General features: G+C 49.2%; 1 protein-coding gene across 1 annotated transcript in view; it reads right to left on the bottom strand.

Annotated features, from left to right (window-relative positions):
• The window catches only part of HCN3 (hyperpolarization activated cyclic nucleotide gated potassium channel 3), a 39,553-nt gene that overhangs the window by 15,442 nt on the left and 4,054 nt on the right, over window positions 1-20,057 (bottom strand). The window contains exons 2-3 of the mRNA XM_040411579.1: window positions 11,350-11,779; window positions 11,030-11,191 (exon numbers count right to left, since the gene is read on the bottom strand). Of these exons, the coding sequence (XP_040267513.1) occupies window positions 11,030-11,191; window positions 11,350-11,779 (592 nt within the window). The remainder of the gene's footprint in view (window positions 1-11,029; window positions 11,192-11,349; window positions 11,780-20,057) is intronic.

Genomic DNA, 20,057 nt, shown 5'->3' with positions numbered 1-20,057 from the left:
AGGAAAATCATCTGATTATACAGGAATAGGAGGATGACTCGACACACCCGGATAGAGGGGATTATACAGGAATAAGAGGAGGATGCCTCGACACACCAGGATGGAGGGGATTATACAGGAATAAGAGGAGGACGCCCCGACACACCCGGAAAGAGGGGATTATACAGGAATAGGAGGAGGAAACACCCGGATAGAGAGTATTATACAGGAATATGAGGAGGACGCCCCGACACACCCGGAAAGAGGGGAATTTACAGAAATAGGAGGACGCCTCGACACACCCAGATAGAGGGGATTATACAGGAATATGAGGAGATGCCCCGGACACCCGGATAGAGGAGATTATACAGGAATAGGAGGAGGGAACACCTAAATAGAGAGGATTATACAGGAATAGGAGGAGGAAACACCCGGATAGAGAGGATTCTACAGGAATAAGAGGAGGATGCCTCGACACACCAGGATGGAGGGGATTATACAGGAATAAGAGGAGTACGCCCCGACACACCCGGAAAGAGGGGATTATACAGGAATAGGAGGAGGAAACACCCGGATAGAGAGTATTATACAGGAATATGAGGAGGACGCCCCGACACACCCGGAAAGAGGGGAATTTACAGAAATAGGAGGACGCCTCGACACACCCAGATAGAGGGGATTATACAGGAATATGAGGAGATGCCCCGGACACCCGGATAGAGGAGATTATACAGGAATAGGAGGAGGGAACACCTAAATAGAGAGGATTATACAGGAATAAGAGGAGTACGCCCCGACACACCCGGAAAGAGGGGATTCTACAGGAATAAGAGGAGGACACTTCGACACACCCGGATGGAGGGGATTATACAGGAATAGGAGGAGGACTCCTCGACACACCCGGATGGAGGGGAATATACAGGAATAAGAGGAGGACGCCCCGACACACCCGGAAAGAGGGGATTATACAGGAATAGGAGGAGGAAACACCAGGATAGAGAGTATTATACAGGAATATGAGGAGGACGCCCCGACACACCCGGAAAGAGGGGAATTTACAGAAATAGGAGGACACCTCGACACACCCAGATAGAGGGGATTATACAGGAATATGAGGAGATGCCCCGGACACCCGGATAGAGGAGATTATACAGGAATAGGAGGAGGGAACACCTAAATAGAGAGGATTATACAGGAATAGGAGGAGGAAACACCCGGATAGAGAGGATTCTACAGGAATAAGAGGAGGATGCCTCGACACACCAGGATGGAGGGGATTATACAGGAATAAGAGGAGTACGCCCCGACACACCCGGAAAGAGGGGATTCTACAGGAATAAGAGGAGGACACCTCGACACACCCGGATGGAGGGGATTATACAGGAATAGGAGGAGGAAACACCCGGATAGAGAGGATTCTACAGGAATAAGAGGGGGATGCCTCGACACAACCAGGATGGAGGGGATTATACAGGAATAAGAGGAGTACGCCCCGACACACCCGGAAAGAGGGGATTCTACAGGAATAAGAGGAGGACACCGACACACCCGGATGGAGGGGATTATACAGGAATAGGAGGAGGACTCCTTGACACACCCGGATGGAGGGGAATATACAGGAATAAGAGGAGGACGCCCCGACACACCCGGAAAGAGGGGATTATACAGGAATAGGAGGAGGAAACACCTGGATAGGGAGGATTATACAGGAATAGGAGGAGGAAACACCCGGATAGAGGGGATTATACAGAAATAAGAGGACGCCTCGACACACCCAGATAGAGGGGATTATACAAGAATATGAGGAGATGCCCCGGACACCCGGATAGAGGGGATTATACAGGAATAGGTGGAGGAAACACCTAAATAGAGAGGAATATACAGGAATAGGAGGAGGAAACACCCGGATAGAGAGGTTTATACAGGAATAGGAGGATGACTTGACACATCCGGATGGAGGGGAATATACAGGAATAAGAGGAGGATGCCCCGACACACCCGGAAAGAGGGGATTATACAGGAATAGGAGGAGGAAACACCTGGATACGGAGGATTATACAGGAATAGGAGGAGGAAACACCCGGATAGAGGGGATTATACAGAAATAAGAGGAGGCCGCCCCGACACACTCAGATGCAGGGGATTATACAGGAATAAGAGGAGAACGCCTCAACACACCCGGATGGAGGGGATTATACAGGAATAAGAGGAGGACACCTTGACACACCTGGATAGAGGGGATTATACAGAAATAAGAGGAGGACGCCTCAACACACCCAAATGGAGGGGATTATACAGGAATAAGAGGAGGACGCCCCGACACACCCGGAAAGAGGGGATTATACAGGAATAGGAGGAGGAAACACCCGGATAGAAAGGATTATACAGGAATAGGAGGAAGCCCCGACACACCCGGAAAGAGGGGATTATACAGAAATAGGAGGACGCCCCGACACACCCGGATAGAGGGGATTATACAGGAATATGAGGAGAACGCCCCGACACACCCGGAAAGAGGGGATTATACAGGAATAGGAGGAGGGAACACCCGGATAGAGGGGATTATACAGGAATAAGAGGAGGATGCCCCGACACACCCAGATGGAGGGAATTATAAAGAAATAGGAGGACACCTCGACACACCCGGATAGAGGGGATTATACAGGAATAGGAGGATGCCTCGACACACCCGGATAGAGGGGATTATACAGAAATAAGAGGAGGATGCCCCGACACACCCAGATAGAGGGGATTATACAGAAATAGGAGGAGGACGCCTCGACACACCCGGATAGAGAGGATTATACAGGAATAGGAGGATGCCTCGACACACCCGGATAAAGGGGATTATACAGAAATAAGAGGAGGATGCCCCGACACACCCAGATAGAGGGTATTATACAGAAATAGGAGGAGGACGCCTCGACACACCCGGATAGAGAGGATTATACAGGAATAGGAGGATGCCTCGACACATCCGGATAGAGGGGATTATACAAGAATAAGAGGAGGACGTCCCGACACACCCGGATGGAGGGGAATATACAGGAATAAGAGGAGGACACCTCGACACACCCGGATGGAGGGGATTATACAGGAATAAGAGGAAGATGCCCCGACACACCCGGAAAGAGGGGATTATACAGGAATAGGAGGAGGAAACACCTGGATAGGGAGGATTATACAGGAATAGGAGGAGGAAACACCCGGATAGAGGGGATTATACAGAAATAAGAGGAGGCCGCCCCGACACACTCAGATGGAGGGGATTATACAGGAATAAGAGGAGAACGCCTCAACACACCCGGATGGAGGGGATTATACAGGAATAAGAGGAGGACACCTTGACACACCCGGATAGAGGGGATTATACAGAAATAAGAGGAGGACGCCTCAACACACCCAAATGGAGGGGATTATACAGGAATAAGAGGAGGACGCCCCGACACACCCGGAAAGAGGGGATTATACAGGAATAGGAGGAGGAAACACCCGGATAGAAAGGATTATACAGGAATAGGAGGAAGCCCCGACACACCCGGAAAGAGGGGATTATACAGAAATAGGAGGACGCACCGACACACCCGGATAGAGGGGATTATACAGGAATATGAGGAGAACGCCCCGACACACCCGGAAAGAGGGGATTATACAGGAATAGGAGGAGGGAACACTCGGATAGAGGGGATTATACAGGAATAAGAGGAGGATGCCCCGACACACCCAGATGGAGGGAATTATAAAGAAATAGGAGGACACCTCGACACACCCGGATAGAGGGGATTTTATTACAAGACCCGGAGGCTCCTATTGCTATTCTCCTTCTTTACTCCGACCAATAGCAGCAAAGAAAAAATGAACATGTGACCAAACCCCTCCCCATAGTCCTAGTATAATAGGTAACTCCTCCTGTAAAACCCCCTCTTTCTTTGCTGCTGACCGCAGAGATAAGTACATTCAAAGCATTACTGTGACTATACTGTGTGTCTATACTGTGTTGGGTTATATATATATATACATATATAGTTATAGGCTTTTGTGGTTTCTTAACCTTTTGTTTGGGGGAGCCTGCTGGCTCTATTTGTGGTGTGGGTTTTGCCCCTACAGGTTGCCTATATCTTTATGGGTCTCATTTTAGCCCTTCTTAGGCATTATATATATTGCTGGCACCCCTGTACCCCTATCCGGGTACTTACTGCTTCCTCCCCTTCATATTGGCTCTTCCCCCGCCTGTTTCTGTCTTCAGAGCGGGGGATTTCCAGTGCTGCGCTTGACGCGGCGTTTTTTCTTTGATCTCTCCTGTCGGGGGATTTCCCGCCTCCGGCTCTCTGCTTCTGAGCGCGGCGCCCGAGATCTCGCGAGATTTCGGGCGCTTCTGGTTTACTTGCGCTCAGGACATCATTGCCAGCGTTTCCTGCATGCAGACAGGTTGTACTTTGCCCTCTCCCTCCGGCGCTGTCCCTGTTTTCTCTGTTGGCTTGGGGCAAATCCCCCTGCCATTCACTCCATAGGGACATCCCATTATAGATTTTCATCCTAGATCAGGAAGTTGGGGCAATACTAGGGCCAGAAGATGCCTAGGTCCCACATTAGTGATCAGGGCTCAGCAGAGGAGGAATTTCCTCTGGCCGATTTAACCCCTTCTGGGCACACTGATCAGGGCAGAATGCAGGCAAATCAAGCTCAGGCTTTGCAGATGTCTGTTTCAAATGCCATTGCAGCAGCTATGGGATCCATGACATCTGTCATATCCCAATCCATTGCACAGGCCCTAGCTGCCCATCCAGCTACCTCTAGTATGCCGCAGCCCGCTACGGTTTCCAAACCAGCCGGGCCTGGGCCGCATGCCTCCAGAACAACCTTGACTGGTGATGATGTTGCCACCAATGTTGGCGCGCTTGGTTCGCGCAAGAGAGCCTGTCCGCGTCAGGCAGAACGCACGCGAGAATGGAAATGTGCTAGAGCACAACAGGATTGGGCTTCCGACTCTGAGGTCGGTTCTGAGGAGGAGGCTATTGATGACGCCTTTGAGGAGGCAGAGCAGGATCCCTCCGGGGTCATGGAATCTAACCCGCTACCCGGGTGTAGTACTCAGAGGTCGTTTGCAGACGCAATTCCTGCAGATTTGGTGGACCCCTCTGGGGACCCGTTATTTAACCCTGACTCACTCCATCACCCGCGTTCCGCGGAATGGCTACCTTTGGACCATGTGTCCAAATATTTGGAGGCGCGGGTGCGGTGCCCTCTATCCAGAGAGGCCCGCAATAAGCTCAGGGCGGAATGCCCCAGACCGATCATCCCCAACAAGGTCTGCGATACCCCGTCTGTGGATCCGAAAATGATCCAATTCCTTTCTAAAGCGGGTTGGAACCCGCGTAAGGGCCTGGAGTCAGCCCTGCGCTCCTGCCAGGACAAGCTCCTGGACGTGTTCGGCCCTCTAGCCAAGATTTTTGATCTGGCGGAGTCAGCTAAGGCTGAGGGCGGTCAGGTAGACCCAGTAGAGTTGCGCGAATGGGTGCAGCGCGCCATTTGCATTACGGGAAACGTGAATACGTCCCTATCCATGGAACGGCGCAAGGCCATCTTGTTCAAAATTGAACCAAAGCTCGCAAACCTGGCACTGACAGAGACGGGAAAGGAGGCTCAAGGCCTACTATTTGGAGAGTCCTTCATCAAGGACCTAGGCCGCTATGTAGGCGCTTTCACCGCCCTAGATAAGGCCCAAAGCTCCATGAAAAGGGTTTTCCATGGTAGGGTCTCTACCAGGGCCGGCAGTTTCAGGGGCCGTCTGTCCGGCCGCGCCCAGTACCAGTCCCGTGGCTCGGGTCGAGGCTCCTCACAAAGACCGGCTTTCCAGGAGCACAGGCGGGATCCTGCGCCTTTCTTCCCATCCAGAGGAAATCCTTGGAGATCCAGGGGATATAGAGGACAACCCGGTTCCAGACGCCCCTACGGTAAGACCGCTGCCCCATTTCAATTCTTTAAATGCTTATGTAGGGGGCAGACTACGTCTCTTTTCTCAGGCCTGGTCCCGCATCACCTCAGACCAATGGGTCCTATCCACGGTCAGGGGTTTTCACATAGAACTGACGTCTTTCCCTCTGTCCATTTCTCTCCCACACCCGGTGGTGTTGTCAGAACAGAACCGCGTTCTGGTGGACTCAGAGTTGTCGGACCTGGTCCGCAAGGGGGCAGTAGAACCAGCCCCGGGACCCCCTTACGGGGTAATCAGCAACATCTTTCTGGTTGCAAAGAAGGGGGGTCAGATGAGACCCGTCATCAATTTACGCGCTCTCAACGCGTTTGTGGTTTACCGCCATTTCAAAATGGAGGGGATCCACTTACTGCGAGATTTACTGCAGATGGGCGATTGGATGGTCAAATTGGACCTAAAAGACGCTTATCTTACGGTACCGGTAGAGGACGCGTCCAGAAATCTCCTCTGTTTCTCTTGGCAGGGCAGCGTTTGGCGGTTTACGTGCCTCCCATTCGGCCTCTCGTCGGCTCCATGGTGTTTCACCAAACTGATGCGTCCAGCCATGGCCTGGCTCCGCAGTCGGGGAGTTCGCCTCATCATTTATCTGGACGATATCCTGATCATGGCTCAGGACCGTTCGGTGTTACTAGACCACCTTCGCTGGACCATGGACCTGCTCTCAGAGCTGGGGTTCCTGCTCAATCGGGAGAAGTCCTGTCTCTCTCCATCCCGAGAGATGGAGTTCCTCGGGTTCATGGTGGATTCCACAGCGGGGACCCTCAGCTTACCATCGGCCAAGATTCGGTCGATTCGCAAAGAACTGCTCAGAGCCAGGTCGTCCCCCCGTATCCCGTTACGTCAGCTGGCGAGGATAATAGGCCTTCTTGCATCATCCATCCAGGCGGTCTTCCCAGCCCCGCTCCATTACCGGGCTCTCCAGCGCCTGAAAATCGCTCATCTACGGAGGGGAGCTTCCTACGCGGACTGGATTCCCTTGGACGAGGAAACCAGGGAGGAGCTGTCCTGGTGGATTCACAACTTGCATGCCTGGAACGGCAAGGCGATTTTTGGTCAGCGCCCGGATTTCGTGGTGGACTCGGACGCCAGCCTATCGGGCTGGGGGGCTCACTGCGAGGGAATCACGACTGGCGGAGGCTGGTCAGAAATAGAGACGGGGTTCCACATCAATGCGTTGGAACTGTTGGCGGGCTCTTTTGCAATCAAGAGCTTCACGAGGGACACGGCCAGATCCTGCATTCAATTGCGTATGGACAACGTGTCAGCGGTACGTTACATCAACGGCATGGGGGGAACTCGGTCCACCATTTTATCACGGTTGGCGAAAGACTTCTGGGACTATTGCCTATCCAAGGAATTGGTGGTCTTGGCAGAATACCTTCCGGGCGTTTACAACATCCACGCGGACTGGAGCTCTCGTCATCTTTCGGATTCCAGCGACTGGCAGTTAGATCCAACGGTGTTCCGCTCCTTGATGTCGATTTGGGGACCTTGCTGTATCGACCTGTTTGCCTCGCGCCTGAACACGCAACTGGCACGATTTTACAGCTGGCGCCCGGATCCGGAAGCCGAGGCCGTGGATGCTTTCCTCCAAGATTGGTCCAGAGGGATCCTCTATGCGTTCCCGCCGTTCCAACTGATTCCGCGGACCCTCATTCAAGTGCGCCGGTGTGTCGCGGAACTGACCTTGCTGGTCCCGTTTTGGAGCTCCCAATCATGGTTCCCCCACCTTCTGGAGATGATGGTAGAGATCCCTCGCCTTCTCCCGACGTCGCCGACTCTCCTCCGCGACCCTCGCCGCCAGCCACATCCTCTTCTCCTGGACGGGACACTGCGCCTGCTGGCGTGTCGGATTTCAGGGGACCCTGGGAGGTCCCGGGAGTTTCGGGTACAGCTAAAGTCCTTCTGGAGAACGCATGGGCCCCAGGAACCAGGAGATCTTATCGATCAGCCTGGGGGTTTTGGGCTGACTGGTGCTTGGCTAGGGACTTGGATCCCATTTCAGCACCTGTGACGGAGATTTTACATTTCCTGTCTTCCCTCTTCGACCAGGGCAAGGCGTATCGCACCATCAACCTGTTCAGATCTGCCATCTCAGCGTCTCACCAAGGCTTTGACGGGACGCCTGCGGGTCAACACCCTTTGGTCTGCCGGCTGATGCGCGGCTCGCGTATGTCTCGACCTCCGAGACCAAGGTTCACCACCACTTGGGACGTGTCTTGTGTCCTCTCCTTTTTGTCTGCTTGGCCCCAGAATTCTGAACTCTCCCTTAGGCAGTTGTCTGCGAAACTGGTTACTCTTCTCTGTTTGATTTCTTGCAAGCGGGTGTCCGATGTCAGGGCTCTGGATCATGATGCCCGCTCCTACACCCCGGAAGGGGTCACGTTTGACATTTCTAGGAGGACTAAGACCCACATACGCTCGGTCTCCTATCCGGCTTTTCCTGCTTCGCCTTCACTTTGTCCTGTGGCGTGCCTTAAGGAATATGAGGTTCGCACTTCTCCCTATAGATCTCGAGAGCTTCCACAGCTCTTCCTTTCCACGATTCGGCCTTTTGCTCCGGTGACTACTCCCACGTTGGCGAGGTGGATGAAGTGGATCATGGAATTGTCGGGCGTGGACGTCTCTCTTTTTTCGGCACATTCCGCTAGGGGGGCATCCGCTACCTCGTTGGCGGTTTCTGGGGCCAGACTTGAGGACATTTTGAAGTTGGCGGATTGGTCCAGTGTCTCCACGTTCAGGGAGTTTTATTTTAGACCAAGTCCTCATGTGTTTTCTTCCATCATTGATAACGTGTCTTAGACTTTGAACTTGCAATAGGAGCCTCCGGGTCTTGTAATAAAATCAGATGATTTTCCTATTTCATGACGTAAAGTCATGATTTTATTAAAGACACGGAGGCGAGTATTGCCCGCCCTTATTTTTCCCTCCCTATGTAAGTATTTATGATTACATGTCTGATGGATTGCTTTGTTTTGAGCATTATGTTTTAACTCTGTGAGTTTTTTCCTGAGTAGGTTTTGCGCAACCATGTAGATTGAATATCCTGTATTCAATTCGTCTCCTATCACTCTCTATTTTTTCATCCTTTAGGTTGAGACTGGAAGGTTGAGCAGTATTCGTTGTTCTGCATGAGGTTTTGGAGGGTCGGCAGTTTCGGTTCCAGCCGATCATTGCAGTGGACGGGACGAGGACTATTCTGTCAGAACTTCGTTCCGGTTTGTTCCTGGTTCGCGCCCAGATGACTGGCGGTTCCTTCCCGTGATGTCCGGAATGTTTCGGTTTCCAGTTTCGTTGGGACTTTTGGGACTCTTGTTACAAAGAAAGAGGAGGTTTTACAGGAGGAGTTACCTATTATACTAGGACTATGGGGAGGGGTTTGGTCACATGTTCATTTTTTCTTTGCTGCTATTGGTCGGAGTAAAGAAGGAGAATAGCAATACTCGCCTCCGTGTCTTTAATAAAATCATGACTTTACGTCATGAAATAGGAAAATCATCTGATTATACAGGAATAGAAGGATGTCTCGACACACCCGGATAGAGGGGATTATACAGAAATAAGAGGAGGATGCCCCGACACACCCAGATAGAGGGGATTATACAGAAATAGGAGGAGGACGCCTCGACACACCCAGATAGAGGGTATTATACAGAAATAGGAGGAGGACGCCTCGACACACCCGGATAGAGAGGATTATACAGGAATAGGAGGATGCCTCGACACACCCGGATAAAGGGGATTATACAGAAATAAGAGGAGGATGCCCCGACACACCCAGATAGAGGGTATTATACAGAAATAGGAGGAGGACGCCTCGACACACCCGGATAGAGAGGATTATACAGGAATAGGAGGAGGACGCCCCGACACAGCCTAATACATGGGATTATACAGAAATAAAAGGAGGACGCCCCAACACACCCGGAAAGAGGGGATTATACAGGAATAAGAGGAGAAGGCCCCGACACACCCGGATAGAGGGGATTATACAGGAATAAGAGGAGGTCGCCCCGACACACCCGGAAAGAGGGGATTATACAGAAATAGGACGCCCCGACACACCCTTATAGAGAAGATTATACAGGAATAGGAGGATGACTCGACACACCCGGATAGAGGGGATTATACAGAAACAGGATGAGGAAACACCCGGATAGAGAGGATTATACAGGAATAGGAGGAGGACGCCCCGACACACCCGGATAGAGAGGATTATACAGGAATAGGAGGAGGACGCCCCGACACAGCCTAATACATGGGATTATACAGAAATAAAAGGAGGACGCCCCAACACACCCGGAAAGAGGGGATTATACAGGAATAAGAGGAGAAGGCCCCGACACACCCGGATAGAGGGGATTATACAGGAATAAGAGGAGGTCGCCCCGACACACCCGGAAAGAGGGGATTATACAGAAATAGGACGCCCCGACACACCCTTATAGAGAAGATTATACAGGAATAGGAGGATGACTCGACACACCCGGATAGAGGGGATTATACAGAAACAGGATGAGGAAACACCCGGATAGAGAGGATTATACAGGAATAGGAGGAGGACGCCCCGACACACCCGGATAGAGAGGATTATACAGGAATAGGAGGACGCCCCGACACACCCGGATAGAGAGGATTATACAGGAATAAGAGGAGTACGCCTTGACACACCCAGATGGAGGAGAGAATTATACAGGAATAGGAGGACGCCCCGATACACTCTGATAGACAGGATTATATAAGGAATGGGATTGTCTCTATTTTTTTTGGGCTTCCTTTGTGACAGTCACCCGCCGGAGATGGGCACAGACTGCTGGGAACATTGTGTGTTGAAACAGCTCGGAACATGCTGAGCCAGAAATGGCGCAAGGTGGGCGATCACCCAAGTACAAGTTTACAGCAAATGTTTAGAACTGAATGGTATGAGGCAGATGAGCCCAAACCATTGTTGTGTATGGCTGACTCTCACATTTTTCCACTCTCTTGGTGGAGGGGGATATTAACCGTTAATATGACAGCTGACTGGTAATTAGGAGGAACAGATTGATCACTCACCACCATCTTGTTAATGCTGACCCAGCAATCCTCAGGAAATTCCTGCAGCATTGGAACCAGGAACTGCAGGCAGCCGTCCCAGTGGCACAGCAGCAACATCATCCCAATGAGATTGAAGATCCGAACCACGGCACTGGCCAAGTCATAGGTCATGTGGAAAATCTGACCGAAAATAGAGAGAAATCCAGTCAGAATACAACAACTGCTTAGTTGACAACCATCAGACACTGCATGTGAATAGCTCAGTATCCACCTAGCACCTCTGCTGGGGCACAGCCCTATACTGAGGCACACTCTATGTGTATGGGACACTTCCTCACCTCCTCCCATTGATGGATATAACGGATGAGCCGGGAGAGCCGCAGAAGTCGCAGAAGGCTGAGAATTTTGGTAAATCTAACGATTCGAAAGGCCCGGGCCGTCTTGTACACTTCTGTGTCTACGTTTGTCTCCAGGTCCACAATAAGAAATATATAGTCCACCGGGATGGAAGAAATAAAGTCCACCAGAAACCAGCTCTTAAAATACTTCATCTTAATAGTGTGTGGATCCAGAATAATCTCTGTGTTGTCCTCAACCACAATCCCTGTGCGGAAATTCAGGATCAAGTCGGCCAAGAAGAAAGTGTCTGAGAGGACATTGAACACGATCCAGGGAGGGGTGTTCTGATCTTTGAAAAATGTGATTCCCACGGGGAGAATTATCAAGTTGGCCACCATAAGGAGAAGCATGATTAGATCCCAGTAAAACCTGGAGGAAGGGTGAGGGTGGAGAAGAAATGTGGACAAATAGTGGAAACGACAGTGAAGAAGTCGGCAAGAAAAATGAGAATTGAGAGGACACATGGGTTGGTGATATGGGGCGCACAACAGAAAGTATACAGAAGGGCCCAGAGGGGAAGGATGACACAAGTGCACAAAGAGGGAGCCAGGAATAGAGAGGACGATATCGTAAGCAGGGCAGATTTATGGTACAAACAGAAATTGTGGAGAAGACAAGGAGATGTCCAGGACACAGAGGAAGTTACAGAGGACGGAGAAGAATACAAGAAATGTTAGTACATGTTAATAGAGAAGCACATACACAATGCTTTCCTTTGCATTTCCCCCACTGGTATGGAAGCATTTCTGCCTCCAGTGTATTACATACAGGAAATATCACGGTATAAATGTACTGCTGGCGAATAAAATGGACAAAGTTTCACTCGTCCCTATTCACATCATAAATCAGTGTCTGCAGAGTTAAGAAATGTTATAATGCACCCTATAAAAATAGTATCCTCCACTGATCAGAGGCCACCCTGCAAAGACACCTTGAGATGACACTGTTGGTTCTCAGAATCTCTGCACTCACTGAAAAACCCTATGACACAGAGCTGATGGCGAGGGGGCTGCCCGCACAGAGACAACATCTTATAACTATTAGATTATCTCAGTCACTGGCCAGTGGTGTCATGTATAATGCCCTACAACATCACCTCTCATGTCATAGCAGATGAATGCCCACAGTGCTGGGAGCTCGCCCAGAAGTGTGTCAGTCTGTTAATCTCATGGAGAAGATTGTTGATGATAGTGTTGAGGTTGGAGAACATGTTGAGGTCTTGCAGGACTCCAATCAGACCTTCTACTAGTTTATTAGAAGCAGACACAGAATTGAGCTCAGGAGTGGGTGCGATAAAGGGGCTTTGCAGTCTGTCTGTCAACTGCCTGTCTCATAGATGAGCAGAGGACTGATGACCGTATTGTGGCTGGGAGAACATGGGACGATCATGCAGAGTCCTGCTAAGTCAGACACAGCTGAGGGTGCAGTGCTCCTGAACAAGTGGTGATCACCAAGTCTGGAGCCGAGCACCTGAATCAGAGAATTAGGGCTCATGCATACAAACGTATTTTCTTTCCGTGTCTGTTCCGTTTTTTTTGTGGACCGTATATGAAACCATTCATTTCAATGGGTCCGCAAAAAAAAACGGAAGGTACTCCGTGTGCATTCCATTTCCGTTTCGCAAAAAAATATAACATGTCCAATTATTGTCCACATTACGGACAATGATAGTACTGTTCTATTAGGGGCCAGCTGTTCCATTCCGCAAAATACGGAATGCAGACGTCATCCGTATTTTTTGCGGAGGTGAGGGTCCTAAAGGTCAGATGAGGGTACCTAAAAAGAAACAAACTGGGATTGTCTACCATTTGCAATCATTAAGTAGTACAGTCAGAGTCAGTGTAATCTCCACTGAGCCTGGATCATTGCCATATTGGTAGTGAGGAATCTCCTGGACATGTGGACGCACATCGGGTCTGACCAGATCATTGTAGGAGCTTGTAATAGTTGTGACAGAGCTGGCATGATAGAAGCTAATAAAGATGAATATTGATTGCTGAAGGAGTCCATTATATCTGGGCCGACAACCAGTCCCAGCCGAAGACAGCAGAGTACCAGGTAGTGAGGGCAGCCTTCACATAAGGTATAACTGGCTGAGGGCTCGGCCTTCACATGTCTGCACTACTCATCTAGGGGAACAAGGACACGTTACACAAATCCAATTGTGATAATGAAGAAGTGGAGAGGATTATCTAGCAGTGTCTTGCAGTGTGACATAACCACCTTCTATGTGAAACGTGCGCAGAATCACTGGACACCTCCATTACACACTCACCAGATGACACTGATGAGGTTGCAGATCATTAGCAGGGAAAGTCAATCAAAGGAGAGATTACGCAGAGACAGTAGTGAATGACTCAGCAGACACTCCGGGCAGTGACACAAATGACGTCCTCTCATGAGTACATGTCTCATAACCCACATCTCCGAAACCACAGCTGCACTAATAATAATCTCATTATTAGATGATGTGGAAAAGATGGTGGCGGCGATGATGTTGTGGTGGCAGTAGTGATAATAATGTGATAGCGGCGATAATGATCAAGTGACGGTGGTAACGATGTTGGTGGCAGTGATAATGACCAGGTGGTGGTGGTAACGATGTTGGTGGCAGTGATAATGACCAGGTGGTGGTGGTAACGATGTTGGTGGCAGTGATAATGACCAGGTGGTGGTGGTAACGATGTTGGTGGCAGTGATAATGATCAGGTAGCAGTGGTAACGATGTTGGTGGCAGTGATGATAATGATCAGGTAGCAGTGGTAACAATGTTGGTGGCAGTGATGATAATGATCAGGTAGCAGTGGTAACAATGTTGGTGGCAGTGATGATAATGATCAGGTAGCAGTGGTAACAATGTTGGTGGCAGTGATAATGATCAGGTAGCAGTGGTAACAATGTTGGTGGCAGTGATAATGACCAGGTGGTGGTGGTAACGATGTTGGTGGCAGTGATGATAATGACCAGGTGGTGGTGGTAACAATGTTGGTGGCAGTGATAATGATCAGGTAGCAGTGGTAACAATGTTGGTGGCAGTGATAATGACCAGGTGGTGGTGGTAACGATGTTGGTGGCAGTGATAATGACCAGGTGGTGGTGGTGGTAACGATGTTGGTGGCAGTGATGATAATGACCAGGTGGTGGTGGTAACAATGTTGGTGGCAGTGATAATGATCAGGTAGCAGTGGTAACAATGTTGGTGGCAGTGATAATGACCAGGTGGTGGTGGTAACGATGTTGGTGGCAGTGATGATAATGACCAGGTGGTGGTGGTAACAATGTTGGTGACGGCAGTGATAATGACCAGGTAGCAGTGGTAACAATGTTGGTGGCAGTGATAATGACCAGGTGGTGGTGGTAACGATGTTGGTGGCAGTGATGATAATGACCAGGTGGTGGTGGTAACAATGTTGGTGACGGCAGTGATCTGATACTTTATGGCCAACCACAGGAGCTAGTAATCGTGGAGACTCATCATCTTTCATATGGGCCATGCCTGGCCATAAAAACAACCATCAGAAATACTAAGACCAATAACTTGAGGAGCACAAACCTAAGTTTAGGATATTAACATAACGGTCTGTGTCAGATCTCTGAACAGTGAGAACAACAGGACCTGCAGCTAGTGTCTGGAAGAACAGGGAGCCGGAGGCCCCCTTGGGAATTGCCCCATATTCCCTCCCTATATTGCAGCCATGCAGGACATAAACCAAGGACAAAATCTACATGTGTCTGGCACCATCCTCTAAACTGGAAAGCAATGGTTTCTTTGCAGAGCAATACAGACTTGAATATTGGTACCATGGAAGGGAACTCAGACTGTAGGCCCTTCTGTATCTCCGCTCCTTGAAAGGCTGCAGTCCCAACCTTCTGTATCTCAGATCCTTGAAAGGCTGCAGTCCCAACCTTCTGTATCTTAGCTCCTTCATAGACTGCAGTCCCAACCTTCTGTATCTCAGCTCCTTCATAGACTGCAGTCCCAACCTTCTGTATCTCAGATCCTTGATAGACTGCAGTCCCAACCTTCTGTATCTCAGATCCTTGATAGACTGCAGTCCCAACCTTCTGTATCTCAGCTCCTTGATAGACTGCATTCCTGTTCTTCTGTATCTCAGCTCCTTGATAGACTGCAGTCCTGTTCTTCTGTATCTCAGCTCCTTGATAGACTGCAGTCCTGTTCTTCTGTATCTCAGCTCCTTGATAGACTGCAGTCCTGTTCTTCTGTATCTCAGCTCCTTGATAGACTGCAGTCCTGTTCTTCTGTATCTCAGCTCCTTGATAGACTGCATTCCTGTTCTTCTGTATCTCAGCTCCTTGATAGACTGCAGTCCTGTTCTTCTGTATCTCAGCTCCTTGATAGACTGCAGTCCTGTTCTTCTGTATCTGGGATCATTGATAGACTGCAGTCCTGTTCTTCTGTATCTGGGATCATTGATAGACTGCAGTCCTGTTCTTCTGTATCTGGGATCATTGATAGACTGCAGTCCCGACCTTCTGTATCTCAGCTCCTTCATAGACTGCAGTGCCAACCCTTTGTATCTCAGCAACTTGATTCTATGCAGTCCTAACCCTCTGTATCTCAGCTCTTTGATGGCATGCAGTCCCAACCTTCTGTATCTCAGATCCTTGATAGACTGCAGTCCCAACCTTCTGTATCTCAGATCCTTGATAGACTGCAGTCCTGTTCTTGGGTATCTCAGATCATTGATAGACTGCAGTCCTGTTCTTCTGTATCTCAGCTCCTTGACAGCCTGCAGTCCTGTTCTTCTGTATCTCAGCTTCCTGATAGACTGCAGTCCTGATCTTCTGTATCTCAGCTTCCTGATAGACTGCAGTCCTGATCTTCTGTATCTCAGCTTCCTGATAGACTGCAATCCTGTTCTTCTGTATCTCAGATTCCTGATAGACTGCAGTCCTGAAATTCTGTATCTCAGCTTCCTGATAGACTGCAGTCCTGTTCTTGGGTATCTCAGATCATTGATAGACTGCAGTCCTGTTCTTCTGTATCTCAGCTCCTTGACAGCCTGCAGTCCTGTTCTTCTGTATCTCAGCTTCCTGATAGACTGCAGTCCTGATCTTCTGTATCTCAGCTTCCTGATAGACTGCAGTCCTGATCTTCTGTATCTCAGCTTCCTGATACACTGCAGTCCTGTTCTTCTGTATCTCAGCTTCCTGATAGACTGCAGTCCTGTTCTTCTGTATCTCAGCTTCCTGATAGACTGCAGTCCTGATCTTCTGTATCTCAGCTTTCTGATAGACTGCAGTCCTGATCTTCTGTATCTCAGCTTCCTGATAGACTGCAGTCCTGATCTTCTGTATCTCAGATCATTGATAGACTGCAGTCCTGATCTTCTGTATCTCAGCTTCCTGATAGATTGCAGTCCTGATCTTCTGTATCTCAGCTTCCTGATAGACTGCAGTCCTGATCTTCTGTATCTCAGCTTCCTGATACACTGCAGTCCTGTTCTTCTGTATCTCAGCTTCCTGATAGACTGCAGTCCTGTTCTTCTGTATCTCAGCTTCCTGATAGACTGCAGTCCTGATCTTCTGTACCTCAGCTTCCTGATAGACTGCAGTCCTGATCTTCTGTATCTCAGCTTCCTGATAGACTGCAGTCCTGATCTTCTGTATCTCAGCTTCCTGATAGACTGCAGTCCTGATCTTCTGTATCTCAGCTTCCTGATAGATTGCAGTCCTGATCTTCTGTATCTCAGCTTCCTGATACACTGCAGTCCTGTTCTTCTGTATCTCAGCTTCCTGATAGACTGCAGTCCTGTTCTTCTGTATCTCAGCTTCCTGATAGACTGCAGTCCTGATCTTCTGTATCTCAGCTTCCTGATAGACTGCAGTCCTGATCTTCTGTATCTCAGCTTCCTGATAGACTGCAGTCCTGTTCTTCTGTATCTCAGATTGCTGATAGACTGCAGTCCTGATCTTCTGTATCTCAGCTTCCTGATAGACTGCAGTCCTGATCTTCTGTATCTCAGATTCCTGATAGACTGCAGTCCTGTTCTTCTTTATCTTATCTCCTTGATGGACTGCAGACCTTCTGTATCTCAGCTTTTAGTAGACTGCAGTCCCAACCTATTGTATCTCAGCTCTTCGATGGAGAACGGTCACGACCGTCTATATCTTAGCTTCTTAACAGACTTCAGTCCAGACCTTCTGTATCTCAGCACCTTGATGGCAAGCCGCCCTGACCGTCTGCATCTCAGCACCTTGGTGGCAAGGCGTCCTGACCTTCTGTATCTCGGCTCCTTAACAGACAAAGTCCTGACCTTTTGCATTTCAGCATCTTGATAGACTGCAGTCCCAAACTTCTGTATCTCAGCTTACCGATAGACCACAGTCTCCACCATCTGTATCCCAGCTCTTGCAATAAATGTAGTCCTAACCTTCAGGTTTCAGCACTGAGTGGATGACACAACTAATAATGTTATGAAGAGAATACTGACACCAGCATATTTATTTGTCTCTTGTATCTGACAAATGAACTCCAGTGCTCCAGAATGTGTTGTTGATGAAACTGCACTTATCTCAAAAAAAAATATTTTTTTTTAACGTTGCCTGCATATGATGAGAACGGACACTTTTTCGCTCCCAGATGATGTCCTTCTACCTGCAGTAATTTTAAAGGTGTTTTCCAGGATTTTAATATTGATGACCTATCCTCAGGATCTTGAGTCTCACCATCGCCTTACTAGCATCACACCAGCATCTTACCAGAGTCTCACCATCACCTTACTAGCATCAGACCAGGATCTTACGAGGGTCTCACCATCACCTTACCAGCATCACACCAGGATCTTACCAGAGTCTCGCCATCACCTTACTAGCATCACACCAGGATCTTACCAGAGTCTCACCATCACATAATCAGCATCACACCAGGATCTTACCAGAGTCTCACCATCACCTTACCAGCATCACACCAGCATCTTACCAGAGTCTCGCCATCACCTTACTAGCATCACACCAGGATCTTACCAGAGTCTCACCATCACATAATCAGCATCACACCAGGATCTTACCAGAGTCTCACCAGCATCTTACTAGCATCACACCAGCATCTTACCAGAGTCTCACCATCACCTTACCAGCATCACACCGGGATCTTATCAGAGTCTCCCGCCATCACCTTAATAGCATCACACCGGGATCTTACCAGAGTCTCACCATCACCTTACCAGCATCACACCGGGATCTTATCAGAGTCTCACCATTACCTTACTAGCACAACACCAGGATCTTACCAGAGTCTCGCCATCACCTTACTAGCCTCACATCGGGATCTTACCAGAGTCTCGCCATCACGTTACTAGCATCACACCTGGATCTTCCCAGAGTCTCACCATCACCTTACTAGCATTACCCCGGGATCTTACCAGAGTCTCACCATCACCTTACTAGCATCCCAACGGGATCTTACCAGAGTCTCACCATCACCTTACCAGCATCACACCAGGATGTTACCAGAGTCTCACCCTCACCTTACCAGCATCACACCGGGATCTTACCAGAGTCTCACCATTACCTTACTAGCACAACACCAGGATCTTACCAGTCTCGCCATCACCTTACTAGCATCACACCGGGATCTTACCAGAGTCTCGCCATCACCTTATTAGCATCACACCAGGATCTTACCAGAGTCTCACCAGCATCTTACTAGCATCACACCAGGATCTTACCAGAGTCTCACCATCACCTTACCAGCATCACACCAGGATCTTACCAGAGTCTCACCATCACCTTACTAGCATTACACCAGGATCTTACCAGAGTCTCACCAACACCTTACTAACATCACACTGGGATCTTACCAGAGTCTCGCAATCACCTTACTAGCATCACACCGGGATCTTACTAGAGTCTCACCATCACCTTACTAAGCATCACACTGGGATCTTACCAGAGTCTCGCCATCACCTTACTAGCATCACACCAGGATCTTACCAGAGTCTCACCATCACATAATCAGCATCACACCAGGATCTTACCAGAGTCTCACCAGCATCTTACTAGCATCACACTAAGATCTTACCAGAGTCTCACCATCACCTTACTAGCATCACAACGGGATCTTACCAGAGTCTCACCATCACCTTACCAGCATCACACCAGGATGTTACCAGAGTCTCACCCTCACCTTACCAGCATCACACCGGGATCTTACCAGAGTCTCACCATTACCTTACTAGCACAACACCAGGATCTTACCAGAGTCTCACCAGCATCTTACTAGCATCACACTAAGATCTTACCAGAGTCTCGCCATCACCTTACTAGCATCACACCGGGATCTTACCAGAGTCTCGCCATCACCTTATTAGCATCACACCAGGATCTTACCAGAGTCTCACCAGCATCTTACTAGCATCACACCAGGATCTTACCAGAGTCTCACCATCACCTTACCAGCATCACACCAGGATCTTACCAGAGTCTCACCCTCACCTTACTAGCATTACACCAGGATCTTACCAGAGTCTCACCAACACCTTACTAACATCACACTGGGATCTTACCAGAGTCTCGCAATCACCTTACTAGCATCACACCGGGATCTTACTAGAGTCTCACCATCACCTTACTAGTATCACACCGGGATCTTACCAGAGTCTCACCATCACCTTACTAGTATCAC

The sequence above is a fragment of the Bufo bufo genome, chromosome 11 (genome assembly GCF_905171765.1).
Source record: "Bufo bufo chromosome 11, aBufBuf1.1, whole genome shotgun sequence".
Taxonomy (NCBI): Eukaryota; Metazoa; Chordata; class Amphibia; order Anura; family Bufonidae; genus Bufo; species Bufo bufo.
This window is presented reverse-complemented; position numbering and strand designations above follow the sequence as displayed.